The sequence below is a fragment of the Arvicanthis niloticus genome, chromosome 2 (assembly GCF_011762505.2).
Source record: "Arvicanthis niloticus isolate mArvNil1 chromosome 2, mArvNil1.pat.X, whole genome shotgun sequence".
Classification (NCBI taxonomy): Eukaryota; Metazoa; Chordata; class Mammalia; order Rodentia; family Muridae; genus Arvicanthis; species Arvicanthis niloticus.
Genome location: NC_047659.1, coordinates 89734371 through 89747247, shown reverse-complemented (window position 1 = coordinate 89747247; position 12877 = coordinate 89734371). Strand labels below are relative to the sequence as shown.

The 12877-nt window shown below is 45.3% G+C and overlaps 1 protein-coding gene across 1 annotated transcript in view; it reads right to left on the bottom strand.

Annotated features, from left to right (window-relative positions):
• Eif2ak4 (eukaryotic translation initiation factor 2 alpha kinase 4) overlaps positions 1–12877 on the bottom strand; it is an 86535-nt gene that overhangs the window by 8782 nt on the left and 64876 nt on the right. Inside the window, exons 25-32 of the mRNA XM_034494236.2 lie at positions 12087–12255; positions 10755–10871; positions 10101–10166; positions 6657–6827; positions 6181–6315; positions 5813–5920; positions 4521–4649; positions 2166–2252 (exon numbers count right to left, since the gene is read on the bottom strand). Coding sequence (XP_034350127.1) covers positions 2166–2252; positions 4521–4649; positions 5813–5920; positions 6181–6315; positions 6657–6827; positions 10101–10166; positions 10755–10871; positions 12087–12255 — 982 coding nt within the window. The remainder of the gene's footprint in view (positions 1–2165; positions 2253–4520; positions 4650–5812; positions 5921–6180; positions 6316–6656; positions 6828–10100; positions 10167–10754; positions 10872–12086; positions 12256–12877) is intronic.

Here is a 12877-nt window from a genome sequence, read left to right as displayed (position 1 = left end):
ACCCCACTAGCACCTGAAGATGTCCTCTCACTACCTGCTACCACCTTCCAGGCTTAGAATGTTCTCTGCAGGACACTGATCAGCATTTTCTAGCTTATAATGCACAGAAGCTTTATGTCCCCATCAAATCATATTTGGACATCCATGTTTATTACTGCCCTAAGCACAACAGCTAAGATACAGAACCAGCTGAGGTTCCATTTCAGCAGCAGCAGATGAATGGATACAGAAAATATGGTACATACACACAATGCCATGTTTTCAGCTGTAATGAAAATGAAATCATGACATTTGCAAGAAATTGGATCAACTGGAGATTATGATGTTAAGCAAAATGAGCCAGACACGGAAAGACAAATGCTGCCTATCTGTTCTTATGTGTGGAATCCAGATGTGCATTTGTGTACTCATGCTCATAACTAGAAACGGGATCACAAGGGAAGAGAGATCTGGGGCTGTGGAAAGACATAATGGAATCCAAGTTCTATGAAAGCAAAAGCAAGGAGTATTTGGAGGTGGGAAGGAGACCAGAAAGAAGAGGGCAGAGAGGTAAGGAGAGCCAGGTGGGAGGGCCAGGAATAAAACCAAATGCAATGGCATGTATGTATGTATGTATGTATGTATGTATGTATGGAGATGCCACTCTGAGGGGTTGGAGAGATGGCTCAGCATTAAGAGGACCTGGGTTCCATTCTCAGCACCCACATGGCAGCTCATAGCTGTCTGGAACTCCAGTTCCAGGGGATCCCACAGCCTCATACAGACACATATGCAAAACAAAACACTAATGTACAGAAAATAAAAATGAATATAACCATTAGATCAACCAATCAACAAAACAATCAAAACCAGGAAATCCCATCATTTGTATATTAATAATAAAATAATCTTGAAATTAAATACGCTATGTTAAAAAGAATAAAGAGGGAAGACATAAATTACTAATATCAGGAATGAAAGAGGGGACATCCTTCCAAAGCTTAGAGACAGTGGGACAAATAACCAAGGAATACCTGAGCCAGCCACAGAGGAAACTGTGATAGGAAAGACAAAGTTCCCTGTCCATCCTGAAAGAGGCTGTTGAACAGCGGGGTATGTGGGCCTGTGTGGGCCTTGTTTGCTTGTTTTGTTTTTTTAATTATGTGTCTTGGTGTCTACAGATATGAGCACGTGAGTGCAGATGCCTGAAGAGGCTGGAGGGGTTAGGTTCTTCTGGAGCTGGCATTACGGGGAGTTGAGTTCTGATGTGGGTGCTGGGAAGAATCAAACTATCTGTGGAAGGGCAGTACGTGCTCTTACCCACTAAGCCATCTCTCTAGCCTGGCCTGTGTGATTTTATGATGATCATATGCACACATTTGAAGTGCAATTCTTACTGCATACAAACTCTTAAAACACAGGGCCAAGACATCCTGACAGCATTATAGGAGAAAATAAGAAGAATGAGGGATAAAGGCCAATTTTTTTCCTTTCAAAACAATATTTTAAAAGGTCATGAGAAAAAAAAAATAAAAGGTCATGAGGTAGTAGGTTTATGTACAATTTTAGTTAGGTACAACAGAGTGAAACTGTTTAGGAAGACTCCAGAAGACAAGCAGTTGGCAGGTACAGCTCTCCTCAGAGCAGAGCTTGGGGCCAGGAGAGGCTCAGTGGCTAAGAGCACTGGCTGATCTTACAGGACCTGGATTTCATTCCCATGTGACAGCTTACTGCCATCTGTAACTCCATTTCTAGAAGAGGGCATCAGATTTCCTGTTCTGGCCTCTGTAGGTCTGCACACACATGGTGCACAGACAGATGGAGGCAAAACACCTACACGTACAAATAGTAAAAAAAATGCAGATTTAAAAAATTGTATTTATTATCTCTAGGAAGGCGATCAGTCATGGTAGAGTTTAGAGAGAGAGAGAGAGAGAGAGAGAGAGAGAGAGAGAGAGAGAGAGAGAGAGAAAGGAAGAGAGCGCATGCTGAAGCACAATAAAGGCTCTACAGGTAACATTTTGTAGAAAATGCTAGTTGATTTCCCAGTGGTCTTGCGTGTGTGTGTGTGTGTGTGTGTGTGTGTGTGTGTGTGTGTAGTTTTTAACGGGTTGAATTGAGGGTCTCACCCATGCTAGGTAAGCTCCACACTGAGCTATATTTCCAGCCCTCCCCTCCCTCTTTACCTTGACATGGTTTCCTTCTTTATCGGAGACCAGGGCCACATAGGTGATTTCATGATGTCTGCAGTACTCTTGCAATTCTTCCTGGGACTAAAACAAACAGTGAGACAAATGAACACAGTGTGCCTGGGCCCCTTCAAGTCATTAAGGACAATGAAAAAACTGCTGCTAATTGTATTTCCAAGGTGAATTACTAAATATACTGACTTCAGGGGATATGAATGCTATTGAGAGGAGAACAGAATTCCAGGAAGGAATTCTCTTGTGCTTTCTCTACTTTCATGATTGTTTTGAAAGACAGTGAACAAGTAATGCAGTCGTGACAGGAAGAGATTTTTCAATGGCTTCAAGCCTTAACAAAATGTGCCAAGTCCTGTAAAACACAGAGAGAGAGAGAAAGAGAGAGAGAGAGAGAGAGAGAGAGAGAGAGAGAGAGAGAGAGAGAGAGAGAGAGAGAGAGCATTTTAGGAAAGCAAAGGAATCAGAAAACAGCAGATGGTAGAAAGCAGAAGTAAGCTGGGTTCTTTGGTTCTTGCCTATAATCCCAGTACCCAGGAGGAGGCTGAAGCAGGAGGATGGGCTACACAGCCAGATCCTGTCTCACAAAACAGAAACTGAACAACAGAACACTTCTTTAACAACAGAAGAAGCAAGCAAATTGATGCTTTTTCAGTTACATGATTAAAAACTTGACAACAGTTTTTATATGAACACACACACAGCAGCTGCAGAAAGCTCATGGCAGCAGAGTTGGCCTGTGTGTTCCTGGCCATTGCAGAGCCCTGGGTGTGTAGATAATCTATAAGCACCCTCCACTACCTGTTAATGCAGACATTGGGTATCTAAAGCTCCCAACTCCAATTCTGAAGGGCAGGCAGGTGTCCAGGGTGCCAATCTCCTCACCTCCACAGCTAGAGCAGAGATCAGGTCTGCATGCAGGAGGAGGGTTGATGGTTTACAGAAAGCCACAGACACACCAAGCTCAGAGTGCCCTCAGTGTGGTAAGCTGGCCACAGCATGTCCTCACCTTAGTCCCTGGAACCTGTCAGTGAGGGCCCTGGGCCATCACAGGGGTGAGGTAGCTAGAGATAGAGAAGGTAAGGACAGAAGTCTCACTGAAGCCAAAGAGGAGGAAGCCTCAGGGAAGAAGATTCCACACTGCTGAGTGTGAAGGGAGGAAGGGCCGAGCCAATGCAGGAAGCCTCTAGGAAAAGCAAGGAACAGGCCCACCCCTTGGGCCTCTGGAGGGACAAGCCCTGCCAATCATCTTAACCCAGACTTCTGACTTCCAGGAACTTAAAACAAAACTGTTAAGACACTGGGCTTGTGGTCATCTGTTGTAGTAGCCATCAGATACTAATGCAAGAGGTAACCCCCAGAGATAAACCCCATTTGACAGACTTTGGTGTAGACTAGCAGGCACATCCAATTAAAAAAAAATGTTTTTACTTTTTTATATGTATGTGTGTATGTCACTTTCTGTGCATACCTACATGTATATATGTGCCTTTAGGGGATAGAAGGGTTTGGATCCCTGGAGCTGGAGTTACTTGCTGATGTAAGCCACCTGACATAGGGACTAGGAACAGAATCTGGGTCCCCTGGAAGAGCAGGAAGGGCACTTAAGCACTGAGGCACCTCTCTAGCCCCTCTGCCCAGCCTTCTGACATTGCTACATGGTAGTGGAGTTACACAGACCTCTGAGAGGCAGTTAGATATAGCAGTGGGAAAACAGATAGTAAAGATGGCAAACTTCCAGTTTCTTTCTCACACTCCTCACCTGAGACAAAGACCTAAAGGCGTGGCAGGCTTCTTCTACCAGTCGGGCACCACTGCCAATAAACTGGTCTAATGAGTTCAAGGCCAGACCAGTACACAATTACCCAATGTTTTGAACCAATCAGCTTCCCTGTCTTTGATTAAACTGGCCAACCCTAAATTAGGGGACAAAGTGCACTCAAAGGCCATTAAAACTCCCATCCTCAAGAAGTCCAGACTTGAGGCTCTGGCCTGCCTCCACTCTGGTAAGGGGCTCTCTCTATGTGCCTTATGTGCCTTGCTGTGTCTGACATTTTCCCTGCTGCTATCTACTGTGAGATTTTTCCTGCCAGAGAAAATGAACCTAATCAAGAGCCCTACACAGCAGCATCATCATCTATAGAGCTCACCCTTGAGAAACTCACCACTGAGTTACACAAAGTAAGCAAAAACAACAGAAATCTCAGTGTTTTAAATAAGCTTAGGATTTTGCTTAGGCACTACGGCGTCAGGTGGCCTCAGGTGGCCATACCTGTGGAAGCCTGGTCTATCCTGATCCCGTAACAATCTGCACTTCATTCATAGCTTCCTGTCCCTTACCTGTGACCAGTCATACATGATTTCTGCAGTGATGCCCGCCGTCCAGAGTTTCTGGGTTAGGTTGATGGCCCTGGACATGGACATCTGGCCAACACTGACAACCAGGAGGTCACAGGAGCTCACTGTAACCTGATAAGAAACAGTTACATGGGGGAGGGGGTCAGGGGGTGTGAGGGCGGGGAACACCACAGCTGTGGGGGTGGGAGCAGCACCCCAGGGCTGATGAGTGCCCCTGAAATTGTGAACAGTCATAGATGGCTTTGGTTGAAAATGACATTGTGAAAACAAGACACAGTTTAAAAGATCTTCACAGACATAATTCCAGTTGTCCTGCACCATTGAGAAGATATATTTCTGCTCCCACCCCCTCACCCAGGGAAAACAAATCTTGCCTGAAATGGGAAAAGCCTTTTTTTTTTTTTTTTTAAACTTTGCAGACTAGCTGGGTTTTTGAGCAAGAGGACTGACAAGTGTGTTACCAAGCAGAATATTTTATCTTTATCTAGTGTATTATGGATATGGAGAGTAAGTGGAAGAGGTGCCAGAGTCAGCAGCGGCCAAAGAGCAGAGGGCAGGGCTGAGGATCCGAGGAAGAGAGGATCAAAGTAGCTATGGGCTCTTAGTTCCTGATTACTAAAATCCTAGAATCTTCAAAGTGATGGTTTTCTATGTTAATGGGATAACTGAGCCCAGGTGGGGGGAGGGGGACCTGGCCCTTGGGCAGGCTAAGGCAGGATAAAGGGTTAGGGCTTTCAGACCCAGCCCCAGTTCTGGGGGGTGGGGATGGGGGTGGGGTGGGCCGAGGCTAAGCAGAACACTGATGACTTTGTCAATCCTGCTATATAATGAAGCATCCACCAAACAGCAAAGGGCAAGCTTCAAAGTGCTTTGGGAGGAGGCTCCTGGCGATGGTGCACCACACGAGGCTCGGTCCATTCCTGAAGCTCCTAAGCGATGCATGTCCTCACCTCTTCGCTTTAATGTCTATTATAGTAAGACAGGTTGATGGGCTTTCTCTGAGTTCTGTGGTCTGCTCTAAGAAATGGGGCTTCCAACTGGCATTGGAAGTGGAGGAGCAGACTTGGGGACAGAGCTCTCAACCTGTGGTTCTGCCACTGTCTCCAGGTGGGTGGGAGTGTTATAAAGAGAACTGTGTCAGCTGGTGGCTGCTGCTGTGTTGTTCCTCACTTGGCGTGTGAGCGCATATAACTGGGCAGGCTGTGCTCCAAAGGTAAGTATACCACTGAGGACTGGGGATAGCTCAAAGCGTGCTGGCAAGCATCAGGACTTACAGGCTCTTCCATGTTGAGGACAGCAGCGAATATCTTGTCTATGGCTATGCTGACACCAACAGCAGTAGGGACTGGCCCCATAGCCTGTGGGTCTCTGAACTTGGGAATCTGTAGATAGACCAGAGGCCAGGTTATGAAACAGGAAAGAAATATATTCTGGGGAAAGCAACAGTTAAAAAAGCCTGTCGTGGTACATGCCTGTAATCTCAGCACTTGGGATCAGAGGCAAGAAGATACATTCCTAGATGAATGCTGCATAGGATTTACTAGGTTACAGAGTGGGGGTGGGGAGGGGTGGAAGGAGCTGAGGAACTAGAGGACCTAGCAGTAAGCCAAAGCAAGTCAGCACACACAGGGCTTGCCCTCACCAGCAGGTCGTATCTGCCACCAGCGGCAAGTATCTCAGGCACAACCCTCTGCCTGCGTTTGCTGAATGCCAGGAACTGGAAGATGACACCAGTGTGCTGCTGCACCTTGTAAACCAAGCCCAGGTTGACGGAGACCTGTGGAGAGAACAGCCACACACCGGTCAGCAGCCTCAGCAGTGGAATGTGGACTACAACTCTGTTTTGATTGTTCTGCATAGACAAAACCCTTCAGTAAGATCAGGCAGGAGCTGTTTACTGGAGCCCGCCAAGCTGACAGTAACCCCCTCTCTGAGGCACGCACCACAGTGTGTGTGTGTGTGTGTGTGTGTGTGTGTGTGTGACAGAAACAGTGATGCTTGCAAAGAAATCCTGGGCTTTGGGAAAATACAACACTAGCATTAGGGAAATAAAACCCATCCTGTGGGGCCCCGTTACCACCGCAGGCCCATACTGCCAGCACAGAACAGCCGTCAAACCTGTAACTTCACGCCGAGTTTCTTCAGCAGCCCGACAACTTCCTCTAGATCTTTTAAGCTATACTTCACTAACTGAGCAACACCTGTTTTCTGTTTTATTAGTGAGTTTATTGTTGGCATTAGGTCTTGCAAATCCCCTTTCTGCTCGATGAACTTGTAGAGTCGACACAGCTGGAAAGCAAAGAAGCACAGTTAGCTGCTGCTCTGGACAGGGGCAGCACGCACAACGCTTCCACACGTTTCGGGGAGCGGGGCAGCCCCAAGAGTGGGCACTTGGCGGTCACAGGTAGTCCTAGCCTTTGCTACAGTCCTACAGAGTATCCCTTTCCCCCAAATTCCACTCTGAAGCAGCTACAGAAGGTTTGAGACAGACAGCCATGTACTTAGTGGTGAATCCTGGCAGAGCCTCTGCCGTGCATTGTCCTTACTGTAAACCTCATTCCCCTCCGCTGCCCACACCCTCATTTTCATTATCACAGGTGCACAAATGAGAGGGGCAGGCCACGCCAGACTTGTTTAGATATTCACAGAATTAGCCAGAAACCCTTCTTTCGCCTTGCCCGAGTGATCCCTGTGAGGAGCCTTGGGGCTGCCTCCTCCTGCACCTCTGGAGCTCCTATTCCCTCAGCTCATACTGGGTGCTAGATGCATACTCTGTCTGCCATGTCTGCTCCTGAGAAGAGCAGTGCTGGGGATGGTGAACTCTGGCTGACCCCAGTCCCCAGCATGCAGCAGGAGGAAGGGGGAGTAACTATGGACATAGTGCCCGAGAGAAAACTACCAGGAGCTGAGCTGGAGATCAGACCAAAATTCTAGCTATGCCACACTGTACACAAAGCTGTACACAAAATCTATAGGTTGGAACACAAAACCCAGGAGCTGACGGATGTCTCTCTCAGCTTAACATATCAGTTAATCATAAGTCATTTGCACTTGAAATCCCAAAGAGTTAGTTTCTCTCCCTTTTAATCGTATTCTTTATTTTTGAGAGAGTCTCCCTGTATGTAGCCCTAGAACTCTCTATGTAGACCTGGCCTCACACAGAGATCTGTTTGACTCTTGACTCTGTCACACGAGGGCTGGGATTAAAGGTGTGCGCCATTGTGTACAGCAAAGTGGTTTTCTTGTGATCTTCTAAGTTAAAGATAAAAAGCTTTAAATGCAAAAATCATGTTTTTGATTTTTGACTTAATTTTTCCTTCCTAGGGCTGGCAGTGTAGCTCTGTGGCAGGACTTGGAACTCTGGGTTTGATTCCTAGTACAAAGTAAGTAAGGAGGATAGTCAGTTTTTGTTTTCCCCAATAGCATTTCCATGAAGCTTGGCAGGAGCAATGGGGGAACTTTTGCACCCAGGTGACTGGATGAGTCTCAGTGTCTCTTGGGTTTCAAGATGTCACTGTGAACTAAGATGGGGCTGGATGCCAGAACCTTCTTCCTGCAGCTTAATCCCCGCTTCCTTAATATATTTGGAGCACCATTTTAAAATAACCAAGTATCAAATATTGTTATTAGATCCCATTTTCCCTCCTAAAACTAGTCAGATACACTACTCGCTCAGCATCACAAAGAAAAGCGACATCTCAGCAGCAGTGTGCGGTGTCGTAGCAGAGTGTGGTATCCGTGAGATTTTCAAACATGTCATCTCAGCAGCAGTGTGTGGTATCCGTGAGGTTTTCAAACATGGTGTCAGTTCAAAGAACCTTCTGGGTATAGAGTCACTGATCTGGACAGTTTCAACCAGATTCTTGGCATTCTTTATTTCTGGGACTATTTTTGCACATGAGAGTTTGCTTTGGGCAGGCATATTTAGGGTATATAAACATTGTTCTTTATGCCTGAATCTTAAGCCATTAGGTCACTAACATCTCCTCCAATAATAAATATTTAGGGCTCAATGTGGCTCAATTTCTACACTCTTTGAGTCTTGTGCATCTATCTCATTTACCTTGTATGTTGCTTAGTTTTTGTCAACTTGTCACAAACTAGAGTCACCATGGCAAGGAAATCTCAATCAAGGAATTACATCTCTCAGGCTAAGAATAAGAAGCCATGGGGACCAAGCTAGTAAGCAGGGGTCCGCCATGGTCTCTGCTTTATTTCTTGCTTCAAGTTCTTGCCCTGACTTCATGGAAGTATAAGCCAAGTCAACCCTTTTCTCTTCAAGCTGCTTTTGGTTATGGTGTTCCTCTCACAACAGAATGACAAGTAGAACATCTTCCCTAAATGAATATGGGCGTTTCTTTCAACCATGGTCTATGCAAGCCCTGAGAAAGTTGTTTCAAAGAGTTAAGAGTAGATGTATGTGAAGATCCTCTTTTATTCTTCTATGTCCAGGCACTGTGTCAGCCATACAGTAGCTGTCCAGAGAGCATGCAACTCTACTTGCTCTATCCACAATCATATTTTAGTCTATTGAACCTGTGAATTTTGTTATCACCATAGGATCATGTATTGAAGTTTCAGATCAAGGGCTGTAAAGCTTCTGGGAAAGTTATTTATTTGTTTTTTTCAACATAGGATTTCTGTGTAGCTCTGGCTGTCCTAGGACTCACTCTGTAGGCCAGGCTAGCCTTGAACTCAGAGACCCACCTGCTTCTGCCTACTGTAGACCAGGCTGGTCTCAGACTGAGGTCTCTGCCTCCTAAGTGCTGGGATTAAAAGCATGCATCACCATGCCCAGTTGCTTCTGGAAAAGTTTTAAACATAAAACATTTTTCCCCCTTGGGTTTAGTGGAAGAATGTAATTGCCTAGCATGCAAGAGACTCTAGGTTGAATTTTTAACACTGCAAAAGAAAACTAAAACCAAACCCTTCCTTATACAAATATGGAGGGAATACACAAAATTCTGTTTTCTTCTGCTGTTCAGTCATTCTGTTAAATGTGGGCCATTGTGCCAAAAATATGGATTAAATGACATCAGTAGAGAAATACAGCTGACCTGTTTACCATTCTTAAATGCTGACTGGGTCAAAAAGAAGATTTTAGAGGTAGGAAATTTCCCAGGAAGGTAAGAACCACAATTCCGTTCTGAAGAATAGAAGACCTTGGGTGAGCTTAGGCTGTTTAGAAGGACTTGCAGGAATCTGTGCCCTGGTTCCACATGACTTGTTTTGAGGGCAGCTTTGTGTTGGGCCTGCTCAGCAGGAGGCTATATCAAGCACAGGCTTCACAAGGGATGTGAAAGAAAGAACGCAGTAATCAAGGAAGAGCAGGGCACAATCCGCATGTGGAGGACACACGGAAGGACACTCTCTGATCACAGCATTAGTTTCTTTCTTCTAATCCTAGCGGTTGCCATGGCACCAACACTCAAGGGGAAAGCTGCGTCTGTGAGCAGCAGATGTGTGTTGCTTGCTACCTCACCGCTACAGAAATCTGGTGACATTTTCTGACATCATAAAATGGTAGAGATAGTGGCAAGCACACCATTAGAAGGTACTTACGTTATTAGAAGACAAGGACAGGTTACAAAATTTAGCTTCTACTTCTCTTCTAGTCAGTTTCTCTGTCTGATGGAGAAGAGAAAGGGAACATGAGTGATGCCTAGTTCTTGGGAGGCTGAGGCAGGCCTCCGTGAATTCAAGGCCAGCTCGATCAACACAGTAAGACCCTGTCTCGAAACCCACAAGACTTCTTGGAAACAAAAGCAATGAGAATGAACTTCAACCTTTCTTCCAGTCCCTGCATTCTGCCAGAGCCCATCTGCCTTCTGCTGTACCCAGCACGGCCCAACAGCAGTAGCACTTTGTGAGGAAGAAACAAATCCCTACGATTCCCAGTAAAGTCAGAACCCTTGAAGCCAATTTGCCAGATGAATGAAAAACTAGCCAAAGCTTCTATGTATTAAAAAATAACAATAATGTATGTCACAATTCATTCTGCATCAACCAGAGATTGTCCACACAGTTACCTCCCCGACAATCACATAATTAGAAACAATAAAAATAAATCTTAACCACAATTGCTTCTGTCACATTAGAGCAAAGACAAAAGGAGATGAAATTCTCCATGAAGCTTTATGGTTGCCTGAGTCAGAGAATAATGATGGGCTAGTATTATCATCCCTCAACATCGAGTCAAAGTAATTAAATGCTCACCACAGCATCGTACAGAATAACGTAGACTTGACTGAGTTTATCCTCTGGGATCCCACAGTGTAGGAGTATTGCCTTCAGGAGCATTGTATGGTTCAAGTAAACGCTATAATTTCTTTCCTAGAATATAGAGAAAAATACTATTATTTTCATTATAAAAGCAATACAGGTATGTGGCCAAATGAAATCTGGTAATTAATTTATTTTTCTGTCACCACAGAAGAGCTAAAGTATAGCATTCTCTCTTCTGGTTTATTTTTCTTTCTTTTCTATCCATCAACCCATCCATCCATCCATCCATCCATCCACCCATCCATCTATCCATCCATCCATCAAGATAGGGTTTCTCTGTGTAACCCTGGCTGTCCTGGCACTTGCTTTGTAGACCAAGGTGGCCTCAAATTCACAGAAATCCACCTGCCTCTGCCTTCTGAGTACTGAGATTAAAGGCAATTGCCACTACTGTCTGGCTTATCTTTCATATGTTATCTTCAGTGTTACAGTTGATGAATGTAATACTTTTATAATGTGCATAAAAATACACAGTTTGATCTTCAGCTAAGTTAAAGAGCCTAAAGGAGTGCACACAGAAGAAGAAACCAGGACTCAGATTAGTGGTAGCTGACTTGCAAGCAGAGGGTAGTTAAGGGTCATCATTCCTTTTGGCCACAGCAGTGAGTTAGAGCGCTCACAGGTGTGCTGGGACAGCCGGATACGGGGACAAGTAGTCCAGAGGCTCTACTTTGAATGAGCACACTGTGCTTGGAGAAAAAAATGTAAGTGATCACACAGATGCCTCATGTCAGGAGCTGTGAGGGTTGAGACTGAAATGTGACCAGCCAGCCACCTCGGAGAGGCTTCCTGGGAGAAGGTCTGACCCATGGCTGGATGAGAGAAGACTTTCTAGACAAGTGAACATCCATGACCAACAGTGGAGGATGGCAGGCCTGTGAAGAGACTGTGAAGCAGTCCCCTTCGGAGACGGAGAGTGAGAACTGGTGGAAAGGGACACTGGGGAGTTGACAGATGAGATGAAGGAGAGCTCTGGGGGCTCTCACCAGGGCAGGAGTGCACCAAGAGCATTGTAGGAAACTGCCTCATTCGTGAATGTTGTAAGCACGGGTAGAGAAATAACACACCCCATCCTCAACAAACCAATTCTGTCAGGGTAGAAGCTCAAGCCCAAGATGAAGCTCAAAGTGTCACTCTCAAACTCTCTGCAGTTGCTTCAGAAAAGCCATGATCTGCTCCAGCCCTCAGCAAGAGGCCGAAGTGGGTGTGGGTTCCACTGCACAGGCTAGCAGGACGGTAACACACGACAGAGCTGCACGGAACCTGAAGTGCAGGAAACTCCTGGATGATTTCGTAGATGGTGTAGATGGTTTCGGCAGTGGGCAGAGAGCTGTTGGTTGTAGAAGTGACGATATCGAATGCGCATTCCAGGAGTTCTTTGGGATGAAACCGGTCTAACTTCCGAGGTCTGAACACTCGCTCTATGCAGTATCTGGAGGAAGAAACCAGCTTTCTTAGATCGCTGCTTATTGGAAACAAATACATATGAGAAATTGCTGGGCAAAGAAAAGAAATGAAGATAAAAAAAAAATCTGTGTTGTGCTCAATAGTTCAAAGTCAGATTTGAACCTGACCAGTTTTGCCTCATAATCTATACCCCAGGTCCCAGCCTTGTACTGTTGTTGTTATTATTATTATTATTATTATTATTATTATTATTATTATTATTATTATTGCATATGTCCAAAAGAGAAAAGAAGTTACATTAAGTAATGGCTTTCTACACAGAATTGTCCACACTTTGGGAATGACTGGGAATTGTGGCCTTATAACAACACATGGAGAGAGAGTTGTGACATGGCACTGACAGCATATCGGTTGTAACTGATGAAGATCTCAGAGTCTGACCCCTGCAGTATCTGAATGTGCACAGAACCCATCCTTGCTGCCAAGCACTGGCTGTCCTTGCTGGGTCACCTCATTCTTTACCAGCAGCTTCCATTCAGTTACTGGCAGAAGGGGTTTTCACAGAGACCACTGGCCATTTGTCCCTCCAATTAAACCTTAAAAGCAGCCATTTGAGATTAAGAACAGCCAGATACTTCCTCCCCAAG